Source organism: Drosophila arizonae, chromosome 4, assembly GCF_054131065.1.
Source record: "Drosophila arizonae isolate 15081-1271.41 chromosome 4, UAZ_ARI_1.0, whole genome shotgun sequence".
Classification (NCBI taxonomy): domain Eukaryota; kingdom Metazoa; phylum Arthropoda; class Insecta; order Diptera; family Drosophilidae; genus Drosophila; species Drosophila arizonae.
The window spans coordinates 2946324-2960355 of record NC_142924.1 but is presented as its reverse complement, the minus strand read 5'-3'; the positions used below and the strand labels follow the sequence as shown (position 1 = coordinate 2960355).

Genomic DNA, 14032 nt, shown 5'->3' with positions numbered 1-14032 from the left:
TATTTTTGTTGCTGTCGGTCTGGTTTCCTTTTTTGCCTTTTGCCGAAAATGTTTATTTGGTTTCTTATGTTATTTATTTTATGGCACCTTTTGCCATACTTTATTTTTTGTGCTATTTATTTCGGCTACAGCAAGAACGAAGACGAAGAGAAAAACTTCGAGAACGACAACGAGAACAGCAACGCTGACGACGTCTGAGTCCTTGCGCCCTTTTGCCTCATCGATATAACAATATCCTTTTGATGTCATTTCCGCTTATGGCTTATTTTCAAAATGGCAGGTGTAAAGGTAATCGTTGATTGTAAGTGCCTGCCAGCCAACCAGCCAAGGATTTTACAGGCAAAATGTGCCATGTGTCACGTGTGTGTGTTTGCCTGGGTGTGTGTGTGTGTGTGTGCGTGGATGTGTTTTACTTTTTATGTCAATTCTCAATTATATTTCAATCATTTTTATTACATCTGCTAATGCCTAAAGAAGATTATTCTCTCTCTCTCTCTCTCTCTCTCTCTCTCTCTTTCTCATAAATAAGTTACAAATTTAATTGACAAAGCTTTCTTCTTTTTTTGGTTTATCTATAATCTGTTCAGTACTGTCACATAACGCGCCCACCCACCCACATCCCCCTCTACGTGCCTCTGTTCATTTCCGCTGCTTAATTAGTTGCTTAATAATTTGCATGCTGCGTGACATGCAGCAACACAGAAGCCTTCAAACTTTGTGGACATTGTCCCTCAAATGATTTCAATTGATGATCGGGTTTTGTATTCTCGACTACAATGCCAATCAAGTTGAGGTGGCGTTTCAGCTTAATTTCCACCTGGAATACAAATTCACAATATTGCGTCAAATTTGGCTAAGCTGACAGCGAGTGTTTGCCGGATTGCGCATACGCACCATTAGCCAATGACCCCCAACCTCTCCGTCGCTCACACAAGCGAAATGTGACACTTTGGCAATTATAATAAAGTAGACCGAACTGCTTATACTCTATATAGGAATATATACTGTCTATATATGTATGTATATGATTGCATTCAAGCCAAGAGATTGTAATTAAGAATTGTTAATTAGCATATAAATTGCGGCACCTACAGTAGCAGCAGCTGCTTACTAAATGGCTTTAACACCAGAAAGCCAGAGATGTTTGTTAATTGTGGAAATGAGCTGTGTCAATATGTATTTCCATAAATCATAAATCATTATTTACTGGAGGTCTTAATCGTTAGCGATTAGTTCGTAGTTATTCATCTTTTTTTTAAATGTGAGAAAAGACTTTCACAACCATTTTCACTCAATCTGAAACAAACATGACTTTACTTATTTCTTCAATTAGCTATCTACAGCTTTACCTTTTCTGATTTACCTTAAGCCTTAAGCCACAGCCACGTTCACATTTTTGCATTTTTTGTCCCCCTCATTTTCCTCTTCATTAATACCTAACAAGCTAACCTGAGCAATAGCCATCAATTAGACGGAACTCAATTGAGCTTTGGCTTAACCTTATGTTCAAATGCCCGTCAAATTTTTTAACAAGCACTTAAGAAACTCCGCACACGTAGGGTTAAGTTGGTGGCTTGGCAGACGTGTGGGCGTTAAATAAAAACACATGTAGCACACTTTTTGGCGCAGCTGCGCGTTGCCAAGGTGCTGATTGCAATTACTTGTATGCGACAACAGGGCTCCAGCCCGAAGTAGAGTGAGAGAGAGGGGAAGTGAGAGGAAGAATCAGGGAGGGCAACGGAGTTAAGGTATTTTATTCGAGCATGTTGACTGTAGGCCGACCACAGCACTGCGGCGTAAACACACACACACATACACACAAGCACACGCACAGCTGTATGGGAAGCCTAGGAAACCAGCTGAATTGACATCAACTTGAGCAGCGTGTGAGAGCGAGAGCAATCGGCCATTAGCAAGCAGGCCAAAAGCAACAGGCAATATAAGCTGGGGGTCGGCTCAAATTGCGTGACTGTGCAACTGTTGATATATATACATATATACATCTATATATATGTATATAAATATAAATATATTTATATGTGGGCATAATAAAAGTAATTAACAAGTGTTTGCGTTGCATGATGCGGAATTTCAGGCGCGAATAAGCAGCAAGCTGTACGAGTGCCGCCGCACAAATCTAATAAAAAAGCATAAAAATCATATATGTATGCATACATATATACAGCATATATACATATGTATTTATAAAAAATAAGGAATAAAAGAGCAGCGAGAGCAGAGATAAAAAGTGTGCAGCCCACTTGAGCAAAAATCTCAATCGACAAATACTTTTGACAGCTCCGGATATTTGATGCGAAGAAACAAAACGTAAATTGAAAAGTTTTGCACTTAATACGAGTCCAATTCTATACATATATAAATATATATATACACACACACACATACATGTATGGGTGTATGCGTGTATGTTGAAATCAATTTGTGTGCATTTACTGAAAATTGAATTTCCAATAAGTATCGACGCGTGCACACATGTTGCTCACATGATTGAGTTTTTTGCTGCATTAGTATACGTGGGTGTGTGTGTATGTGCGTGTACACAGTATGTGCGTGTGTGTGTACTTTTTTTGCAGGTGTTCTTATTGCTGAAATGATTGTTCACATGGCGCAACAAAAAATTTACATACACGTTAAATCTGCCAACGATAAAGACAACAAATCGGAATCAAACTAATTGAGCAGCTGCTAGGATTTTCATTAAATCTAAGTTATGGCATATATAACATGTTATTATTATTAATACAATAGACTAAAGTTATAGTTATATGTCAAGGCACATGTTTTTATTTCATTTTTAATTTTTTAAGAATTTTACAATTAGGTCAATATTTTCTCATTCTCATAGTTTTCTTAGTATCGAAGTCGTTTATGCATTAGTATACATAATATATAATGCATATGATCATTAAATAATTTAAATATATCGAATGCTGTATTTAATACGAGAGCTTAACATTATTTTATTTGAAAAAAATTTTTCAACTCCTTAACATATTTGACTAAAACTAAAGTCTACAAGCAATGCATCTTTACTCTCTCTCTCTCTCTCTTTCTCTCTCTCTTTCCCTCTCTCTCTGTCTCTCTCTTTCTTTATTCATTCACTAAGCAAACACTATACCTACTAAATATAAAATTATAGGGCAACTAAACTAAATGTAGTTCGGGCAATCTCTTCAATCACCAACTTTTTGCCCATTCGCCACTTGCAGGGTATTAAAAAATACGACAGCCCCCTTTTCGACTTGTTTTTGTTGTTGTTTTTACTTTTCGCAGCAGCCACAACGAATAAACTTGAAAAACGGTTACTAGGTCAGTAACACCGACAGTTAAAGCCTTCGTCCTCATCAGCACTTTGCAGACTTACCGAGAGAGCGAACCGAGAGAGAAACAGAGAGAGACTTTCATTCTGTCGCTCTTCGTGGCTGGCTTCGCCCTTTTTAGTACAGTGAGAGGATTGCGATGAGATTTTGTAGCTTTGTCGCCCAGCTTGCTGGCTGTGCCGAGCTGTTCGTTTCGTGGATGCTGCCGACACAGTCAGTAGACAGTCGTGCGTCGCGTCAAACAGGACGAGAATACGGCGGATGAAATTACGGACACTGAAACCGAACTCGCATACGAAAACCGAAAATAAAATCCAACAACATAAAAAAAATCACAAAATCTCCACGACACTCAACCCAACTGTTTTCATCAGCTCAAAACGAGTGATAAAAGAAAAGAAGAAAAAGAAAGAAAAAAAAAACAACAAATTTTGTGCGTTGCGTGTTTTTTAGTGCCCGACATTACGTGATAATAAAGAAGCGGCAATAATTTTTTGGCCCAACTTATGCAAATGTAAAAGTCGCTTAAGAGTCAATTTACCCCAAAAAAAAAAGTCAAATAATCTTGTCGAGCGAAAAAGCCGGCAACAACTGTGAAATACATGTGACTACAAGTTATTAACTGCCATTGAAAATGAGTAAATAATAAGAAAATAAATCAGATCAAATATATATAAATATATATTAAAATTGCTACACAATTGATGTAAGTTCTATTTATTATTAGTACTGTTAACAGGCAGCTAATGAAATTATTGAAGAATACTTGAAAACAAATATTGAAGAATATTTCTACACATACAAATACTTATTTTTTGTGGTTTATTTTATAGAAATCAAAATTTCGGCACATCCATTTTAAACAGCTCATTAAAATGCTAATGAGCGAATTTTGCATATTGCCAACATTTGGTTAGCATATTAAATTTAATACCCTTGTAACGAGGGTATTTGCGTTTTCAGCACATAACCTGCTAAGAATGTGCACGATGAATTTGTAATAATATATGAATAAATATATATAAATGAAAAGTATTAAGTATATTATACATAAAGTAAAAAACTCAATCGACGCATGATTTTAAATTTATTAAAAATCGTGTGCAATCTTCAAATTTTGAAATTTTTGAATTTTTCAGGTGTATAGTTTGTTGATAAACTACATTTGAAAAGTTTGATTTAATTATTTCTAAACCTAAATTTGTGGATTTGTGATACCGAATTGTCAATAAAAAACACTTCTACAATCAATTTTAATGTACATAGAGCTCGCATTAGAGCAAAGGACGACAGAAATCCACAATGGAGTGGCTTCAGTGGAAACTGTTTAGATATAAGATATTTATTTATTTAAAGAACTACTCTCCCTCTCTCTCTAGCTTTCTGTCTATGCCAGACCTCTGTCTCTGCATGCTCGATTCTATTAACCCTAATCAAAAGAAACAAAGTTAAGTTTTTGATATGCAAAAAACAAAAAATCAGAAAAATATTTTTGACAAAGAGCCACAATAATTAAATAAATAGAGCATGTGCTCGACTAAAACCCACAGGAAAAAGTTCTCTTTTTTATCCGACATCAGGTGAAGTGGAAAAAACAGAAGTTTTTGTTCACATTTCAAATGCCTGTTTTTTTTAGAGATGGATTTAAAAGCGCTTGCGATTTAGGAGCAGCTGATAGCTATCAGCGAGCATGAGCGTAGGTGCAAGTGATGGGGGTCAGAAACAAAAAGTCACCAACAGCCAGCAGCCAGCAGCAAGCAGCTGCTAAATGTGGCAAGTGGCGAATGAATGGAAGTCGAGTTTAAAGTCCAAAAGAGTAAAAAGTAATTAGCAACTCGCTACAAAATAATTATTTAATTAACAAAAGTGGACGCTGTAAGGCAAGTAAGCATGAAGCGACCCCAATGTCTATCTGTCCGCCTACACTCAGCCTCTACTCGCCGAGCCTAGTCAAGGATCCTTTGCATTCTTTTAGTCTAAATGTTCATTCATTCGTTTCATTTATCTATGTTTCTTTTTTGTTTGTTTTATTTTATTTATTTTTTTTTTTTTTATTCTATTTTGTTTTCCTTCTGAAATAGAGTTGGTTCGTGACGTGCAACTTTTAGGCCTCTAATTTAAATTTAATTAAGTGGCCCAGCTCCTACTCCTCCTTCAACTTCAACTACGACTGCGACTTCAGACTCCAGACTCTGATTACGACTTCCATTCCGCATTAGTTTTGCAGTCATGATAATGAATAAAGTTCCAAGTGCTTAAATAGTCAACGAGTCTGAGGCTCTGCTTATGAATATAAAGCGTCTGTTAATCTATTTTCCAAAAGGTCCATTAAGGCACACTCACTCTCAACCACAAGCTAAAGAGTTCTCTGTTAAATATTTGACTAATTATTAAATGCAATAGAAGGTTTGCATAATGTTACTCTAATGCGTATATATGTTTATATATACTATATATACTTATCATCTCTGACCCGCTTAAATCTCTAAGAGTTACAAGTATCATAAAATTGTGGAAATGTGTCGTAAAAAGTCGTAGCAAACTAGGACGTGTCCAAGATTATGTCTATAATTTAAGTGGATAACTGTTTTGTTGGGCATTTTATGACTAAATATATGTACATACATGTATGTGAGAGTAATGCCAAGCAGATGAGGCACATATAGGGAGAAGGCATAGCAATGTTTGCTTTACAATTGTATTCAAAAAAAAAAAAATGTTATTTAACAGATTATTAAGTATACGCTCAGTCTGATTTAAGCTTAAACATTTTCCACGCTTACAAAAGATTTTCATCTCTCCATTTCTAATAGTTCTCTCTACACGTATCCCTCGCTGCAGTCACGATTGAATAATCACACATACTAACTTTTTTTTCTAAATAATAAAATCTGTTGGACTAAAACTTGTTTATTATTAAGCATGAAACACACAATGAACTCAACTGTTAAATCAGCTTACATACATGTGTAATATTTATCATATAATATATATATCATATACATATATACAAATTTATATACACAATATATCAACATTATATGCCCAACGCCATAAGCAAATTTTTACATTTAACAGCCACAGACTTAAAAAAAAAAAAAACAAAATTGTATATGCTTACAGCTTACCAAAAAAAAAGGCCTTTCATTAAAAGCTCTGCCATAGTTCGTTCTTCTTCTTCTTTTTTTGACAATGTGGCCGAAATAAGCGGCTTAAAAAACAATTTAACCAAAAATATTTAAAGAGTCCGAAAAAAGAAAAATAAGTGTGACCGTATTTAAGTGAGTTGCTGCGTAAAAAGAGTTTAGTGCATATTAAAAGCTGATTCTAGCAGCTGGTCAACCGATTTAAAAAATTAAAAAGTGGAAAGAAAGAAGTACCAAACGAAAGACATTTAAAGTAAGCGCAAAATCAGCAGAAAACCAGGGAGGCAGTCAGCCCTAAGGATAACGAGAGGACATATACACACACACGGCGTCCACAATAAGACTACGAGTTGACATACTAACTATCAGTGCAACAACGACAACAATGAGAATCGCTTTAAGGGCAACACACCTGAGCGCAGCATTGACAGAGGCTTGCCAGGTAGGCCAGAGGATTGAGGCAGCGCTGCCAGTTAGCCGCATGTATGCGTGTATGGGTGTGTGTATATTTACATACAGTTCACTAAGCAAACACGCACAGACACAGCCAGCCAGAGTGTTAGACAGAGAAAGAGGGAGAGACTGCTACACATACAAATGCAACGCCGCGAACAAACTTGGACATGGCTTGAGTCTAGAGAGCTCGGGAAGGGGGCGCGCTTGACAGTGGGCGGACGGGTTTTGACAATGGGCTCTCATAAATGTGAGCATCTGAGCAGAGTGAAATGGATGGGAGTGCTGCCTCAGCAATGGCTAGCAGAGGGTGCCAGAGACACGTGCTGCATGAAGCGTGACAGCGTGAAATTTGTGTGTATGTGAAATGTGTGTGTGTGCAGACAGCTCACATAGAAAATAAATTCAAATTAAGCAGCTTAAAATGTATGCCAAAGCCGGGCAATCAAGTTAAGGCGCAATAAATGGACCAAATGTATCCAAAATAAGCCCTAAACGAGAAATCAATAGAATGTTGAGAGCAGGAGGGCTTATATATTTTCAAATGTTAATGTTAAAAGGACTTAAGGTTCATAAGTATGCTATTTATACATTATTTAGCTATATTTGTAGACATACTTGTATTTTGATATGCCTATATATATGGCTATCTATAGACACATTATAAAGCAAGCTTCAGATGTCAAAAGTTGCTAAATTCTGAGATCTGTGAGCTAAACAGACGCAACCAAATAATGACGATAGTTTATATACCTATAATTTTTATCGATATATTCTACGATTACAGTTTATAGAAATAAATTTGATTGAAATGATTTTTGCCGGATTGATAAAAAATATATTTAGTAAATTTCATTATTAGCAGTCTTTTCATTTCGAGCCTTTCATATAAAATCAAATAATATCTAATCAAACATATAAAGAAAGCTTAACATATTTAATGCAAATAAACAATAATCCCCTAAATAAAATTTGTTCTCAATATCTATTTTCATATTTTTAGAAATCAACAACAAATTAACATAAATGTCAATATTATTATTAAAATGTTGCACTAAGCCCACTTCGATCGATTGCTAATTGTCAACAGAGTGAAAAATAAGCAAACAAATAATGCAAATACCCAACTGAGTGAGTGCAACAAAAATACTCAAAATGCCGTCAACGGCAGCCAAAATCAACAAATAATTCAAGTAAACAACAATCACGACTACAACAACCAACAGAGCAGCAGCAACAGCAATAAGAACAACAACAACAGCCCCATCCACAGAAATAACAGAATGCGCATTAACAAGGAATCCAACAACTGGCTTTGGCCCAGCTTTGCCTTCTGGCTAATGTGTACAACGGTCAATGGTCAGCCATCGTTAACTGAGAAAATACCGTTAGGTAAGTGGATGAATGTGGGTGCTGCAGCGGGTAGGTAACTTAAAACCAATTGGTAATTGATGGGCACGTTCTGTTAGAGTAGCTCGAAGTTGCTGCCTGTTGCAGTTGCATGCCCAAAAAGCGACAGAGCTCAGTGCTTGAGTTGTGGGCCATTTGTGTAAACTGAAACGGCAAACGCTTATTAGCTTGCACCAAATTTTCTCCAAATTGGCCAAGACAGGGACAGCAACAACAACAAAGGCAGCAGCCAACCAGCTAACGAAGCCTGCTAAGTTTTTTTTGCACAAATAAAATTCAAGCGTAAAACCAATTACAAAGTTTAAAGTGCTCTTTTCCCTTACCTAATTGACAATTTCAACTGTGGCTATTGGCTAGAAAACATGTTCTTACTGTTCTTTACTTCTGTTATTTTGCTTGGCAACAGGTGCCATCTTCGAACAGGGCACGGACGAGGTGCAATCGGCATTCAAGTACGCCATGCTCAATCATAATCTGAATGTCTCCTCGCGTCGCTTCGAGCTGCAGGCGTATGTCGATGTCATAAATACAGCGGATGCCTTCAAATTGTCACGACTGAGTGAGTAGCTTTCTATATAAATACCCTGTAATTTTGTGAGCTAATGTGAATTTGAACTTATGAATGAAATGTATTAAATTTTCGTAAAATTCGTTTAGAATTTTACTCAATTTTTAGCTAGATATAAGGATTAAGATAATTTTTCCATGATATCTAATTTTTTTGTATTTATATATATATATTAAAATTTATATATAGTGTAAGTATAGATTTTTAATTTGACTTATATTATTATAATCAAATACTTTTTTTTTTTATTTTATTTTATTCTTAAATTTTTTTACAATCAAATCAAGAAAAAAAGTTTTTCTCTAATTTAAAACTCTTTAAAGCCTAATATTGCCAAACATCTCTATTATACTCTCAGCTTTCTCTAAATTTTCCATTTCTCAATTCACAAGTTATTTCACATACGCACATCTACCTCAATTGTTATTGCGTATAAAGCATTTAAATACTTTCGAAAACATTTTGCACACAAACATTTTAATATATTATGAATGTAGCACGTAGAAAACCGCTCATCAAAAGGCAACTCAATTTGTAAACAGTTTGTCGGAAACTAGTTAAAACTCAAATAAAATCTCATCAGAAACTAATTTTTGGCATAGTTTTTACAGCATGGGAAAAATAAAGTTTAGCTATATATTTTATATGTATTTTAAATCTATTCCCACACAGTTTGTAATCAGTTCTCACGGGGCGTTTACTCTATGCTGGGCGCCGTTTCGCCCGACTCTTTTGATACGCTCCACTCCTACTCGAATACGTTTCAGATGCCCTTTGTGACGCCCTGGTTTCCGGAGAAGGTAAGCAGCGTTAAGGCCTAATAAATATTAAAGTGCACCGGTTTGCCGGTTTGCCTATTTTAATATGAAATATTAATCATACGCAACGTTGACTGTCCTTAAATTGCTAACCTTGAAATCGTGTGCAAAACTTTTCACAAACAACAACAACAACAAAAAACACCCAAACACAAACGCACAATTTATGAGGGGCTTCCAAATCATAATCATAAATATACCAGGCTCAGAGTCTCTTTTTTGCCCTAATGATGCTCTCTATGGCGCTCTTTAAAAATTTATAAGCAAACAAGCTCTATAAATCAGTGAGCCAAATGCCCAAAACGAGCCAAACGAAACAATGGGCCCCGCCAAACAGGACTCAATAATGATTCATGTTTACTAACCTGCCATGCCATCCCTCTCACTCTCACTCACAATCACACGCGCATGCACACGTACACGCACACGCACATCTATCTCTTTCTTTATGTATGTATATGACCGCTGTTTTCCATAATTTGCGCGTTTTTAGGTGCTTACGCCATCGTCTGGCTTCCTGGACTTTGCCCTCAGCATGCGCCCGGATTACCATCAGGCAATCATTGATACAATACAGTTTTATGGCTGGCGCAAAATAATTTATCTCTATGATTCCCACGATGGTGAGTACAATAAACCATATACAGATATATGTATAATATACCTTTGTATTTGCCTACACTACAAAAAATTGTGGATAAATGCTTTAAAAAATATATTAAATTATATTACGGAAAATTCACTATATAATAATATAAAATTTGAAGAGTTGTACCCAATTTCCTTTAGACTTTCCCTAATTAGACAACTTTAACCAATTTTCTTTGAGTGTATGCATAACTAATATAGTGTGAGATTGAGCTACAAGTGGGCCAGTTTCCGGCCATGCTCAAGGGAGTCAATCATCTTTCATTATGAAAGCCGAGTTTCATGCAATCTTTCTCTTTCTCTCTCTCTCTCTCTTTCAGTCTCTTCGCTATCTGCCTGCCCTTCTCACCGTCGTTAAATCGCTCAATTTGCTTTGTAATAAGTTTTTGCGAGGATTTTCCATTTAGCCAGTTTATAAATAAAACTTAATGACACAGCCGTCTGCACTGACAGCCAATTGGCTTATATGGCTGTGGGATAAACATATATACAGACAGGAGGACAGAGAGGCAGACAGACATCGGTTTTATATAGATATTGTTGATAGAGTGACAGACAGGGCCAGACGATAGCAGACAATGCTGCTTGGTCAACTGGCGGACGTCTGCATTATTATTATTAATGAATGCCACGTGAAAATCTCTTTTATGGCACTCAATCAATTTAACCACAGCGAGTGTTAACGTTCATTCACTGTCTATATCTACCAATCTCTTTCACTTTGTCCTTCTCTTTTCTTTCCCACTCTATCTCTCTCTATCGGCCCGTCTGTGATATTTCTGTGCGCATCAAGGCGTTTGTTTGTTTTAAGTTGTTTGAATAGGCTGCCATAGTTTAAGACTCGCCCTCAATCAAATTTCAAGCATAACAAAGAGTCATGAAATCTGGCACAGGTGTGAGATATGAATATCTATATGAATATTCATTTATGGCAAACCAGACTTACTTATGTAAAAAGAAGCTCTTCAGATTTCGATTGTTTGCCAAGCAAATATTTACGTATTAAAAACACTCGATAGATGACTAACAAAGCATACAGAGAAAATAGAAAAAAACTGTGAAGAGTTCAGATATTATTACTAACTAAACTAACATGACAAGGGGGCGTCATATTGTTAGAGTAATGTTGGAGGTGTTACTCAAGTTGGCAGCCAGCTTTCAGTATACTAAAACTAGTAGCCCCAGGAGCATGTGCTGCTGTAGGAGAGAAAGAGATGGCATGTAGGCCTCTTGAGCAAAAGTAGAAGAATCGGAGGAAGAAAAAGAAGAGAACGTGAATCGTAAAGCTAGAGCAGCACATCGGAAACTTGTAAAGCTATTTAGATCTAAATATGTACTTATATGTAGGCACATTTAGCGCAGTTTTCCAGTTCTTAGGCTTCAATTAGATTAGATATATCTCTCTATATAAAGTCCTCAAAATCAAGATAATTCAAATCTAAAGTAAAGCGATTCTCATACTAATTCTTTTCAAACTAAGGGCAACTCATTTTTCATATTTTCATTTAATTTTTGTTTTATTTAGTGCAACTCTACTATTTTTATAAACAGAACTATATATACATATTAAAATATTATTGTTAACTGATGCGCCTTCTTCTTACAGCATTTGTATATCTATTGTGTTAGATTTTGACACTCACATATATTTGTCTCAAAATTGAGATTTCGTCTGGTCGGGCCAAAGGCAACGCCTTTTGTTTTTTCTCAATTTTTTTTGTGCCTTCCACAATAATTGTAGCTCTTCAGTTTATGGGCATGTTTACACAGGCTGCCAGCACAGAGAGCGGATTCAAGCAGAGTATTGGAATATGCTCATCGGCTGGCTACTTGGCACGTAACGACGTAGCAAGTTAACGGCTTTTGTTTTTGGCCTGGCTCGCATCTGTGCGGCATGTGTGGAGCGCTGGCAACTGTTCTTATACGAGATTCTATTCTACTTCTTATTCTGCCTCTTTTGTGTATGTAGTGTGTGCGTGTGTGTGAATGTTTATTTGTGCCACGCAAAACGAGTTTATTACACAGAAATTGGAGAAACATTTTTCGCCTAGTGACCCTCCCAACCCAAGGAATAGCAAAAACAAAAACCTATTTATGGCTATTGGCAGCGCTAAAGCAATCACCACAACAACAACAAATACTAATAGTCACTATATGGTAGTTCACCCACAATATTTTCTATATATATATATATATATATATATATATATATATATATATATATATATATATATATATATATATATTTATTATTTTTTTTTTTTTTTTGTATTTTTTGTCTTCCATTTTTCCCATTTCTATTTTTTGGGGGCATCGGGCATCGCGCCCTAATTCATGCGTATATGCCTGCCAGCTTATGGGTTTATTGTCGCTTGTATTTACGACTTCGACTTGCGAAATTGGCGTACACCCATTTTAATTTTGGGGCTATAAGATTATGGCTTTCGCACTGTAAGTCTACGAATCCATGGAGAGCTGGCGCATGTTGTGCCTGCAGCTACTAGTTGGATAAGAATATATTCCCCAAACGGCTGTGCTCTCTAGAGATATTTTTGTTGATTTCTTGCTTTATGCTTGCTCTAGCTACTTTCACATTTAATTTGGAAATTAAATAATATTTATTGTGAAAAAAAAAAATAATGATAACAATACAAATTTAAGTTTTTCGGAGAAATCAGATATTCAGTTTAAGCAAAATTTCAGAGATTAAAGACAGAATCTTAAAGTTCAGCTTTGCTAAAGTAACACCATCATTCCTTTTTGCCAAATTTTATGCCGTACAGTCTCTCCCCAAACTAAAATGTATACAATTTGCATACACTTCCAAAATTATAATTAAATCACTCAATAAATAAAAATTCATAAACATTCAATAAACTTTGCTGTACAAATTTAAGCTAGTCAAATTTATTCAGATTTCAATAAAGTTTCATTTACGTTCCATAGATTTCAATTTCAGCCCACAACAAGGATATTTTTTTCTTTTGATATATAAATATATATTTGTCATTTTGTATTCACATTTCGTGTGAAGAATAAAATGAAATATATTATTTATCTAATATTACACAGCTTCTGTTATTTGAATACAAAAATCCAAATAAGCCAAATCAAAGAAAAGTCTGCATTTACATACATATATACTAACTATATATGTATGTAAACTGAGTTGATATTGAATGTATACAATCAAGTGTCTGTAATGAAAGTAAATGTCTCACTTATTTTTCAGCACACTGTCTCATAATATATGTATGTGTGTGTCTATGCGTATGTATTATTCTCATGTTTCCTTTACATAGGGACAGCATCAGCAGCAGGAGGTCGTATTGAAAGAATGACTCCTGTCCAAGCGTAGGCATTTCAACTCATTGTTGTACCGAAAATTTATTACGCAGGCAACAGAGACAGAGGACCAGAGTTGAGAGGCATTTGCATTTATCGCCTGGTTAGCAAAGGATATAGAGGACATTTTTGCCAGCTCATCTGCCGGTCAAATAATGAGTTCTACTTTCTCTCTCTCTCTCTCTCTCTCTCTCTCTATTCGTTTCTCTTCTCTCTTTGTCCGTCTTTATAAATATTTTATTAAACATCCGGACAGAACAACAGGTACTAAAAATCCTTGCTTAAATCCTTAAAACTGGATGG

General features: G+C 35.7%; 1 protein-coding gene across 1 annotated transcript in view; it reads left to right on the top strand.

Annotated features, from left to right (window-relative positions):
• The first annotated feature begins 3531 nt into the window (after positions 1-3531).
• Positions 3532-14032, top strand: part of GluRIB (Glutamate receptor IB) — a 30725-nt gene continuing 20224 nt past the window's right edge. The window contains exons 1-5 of the mRNA XM_018008909.2: positions 3532-4047; positions 7944-8332; positions 8757-8909; positions 9591-9718; positions 10230-10359. Coding sequence (XP_017864398.1) covers positions 8224-8332; positions 8757-8909; positions 9591-9718; positions 10230-10359 — 520 coding nt within the window. The 5' untranslated portion in view covers positions 3532-4047; positions 7944-8223. The remainder of the gene's footprint in view (positions 4048-7943; positions 8333-8756; positions 8910-9590; positions 9719-10229; positions 10360-14032) is intronic.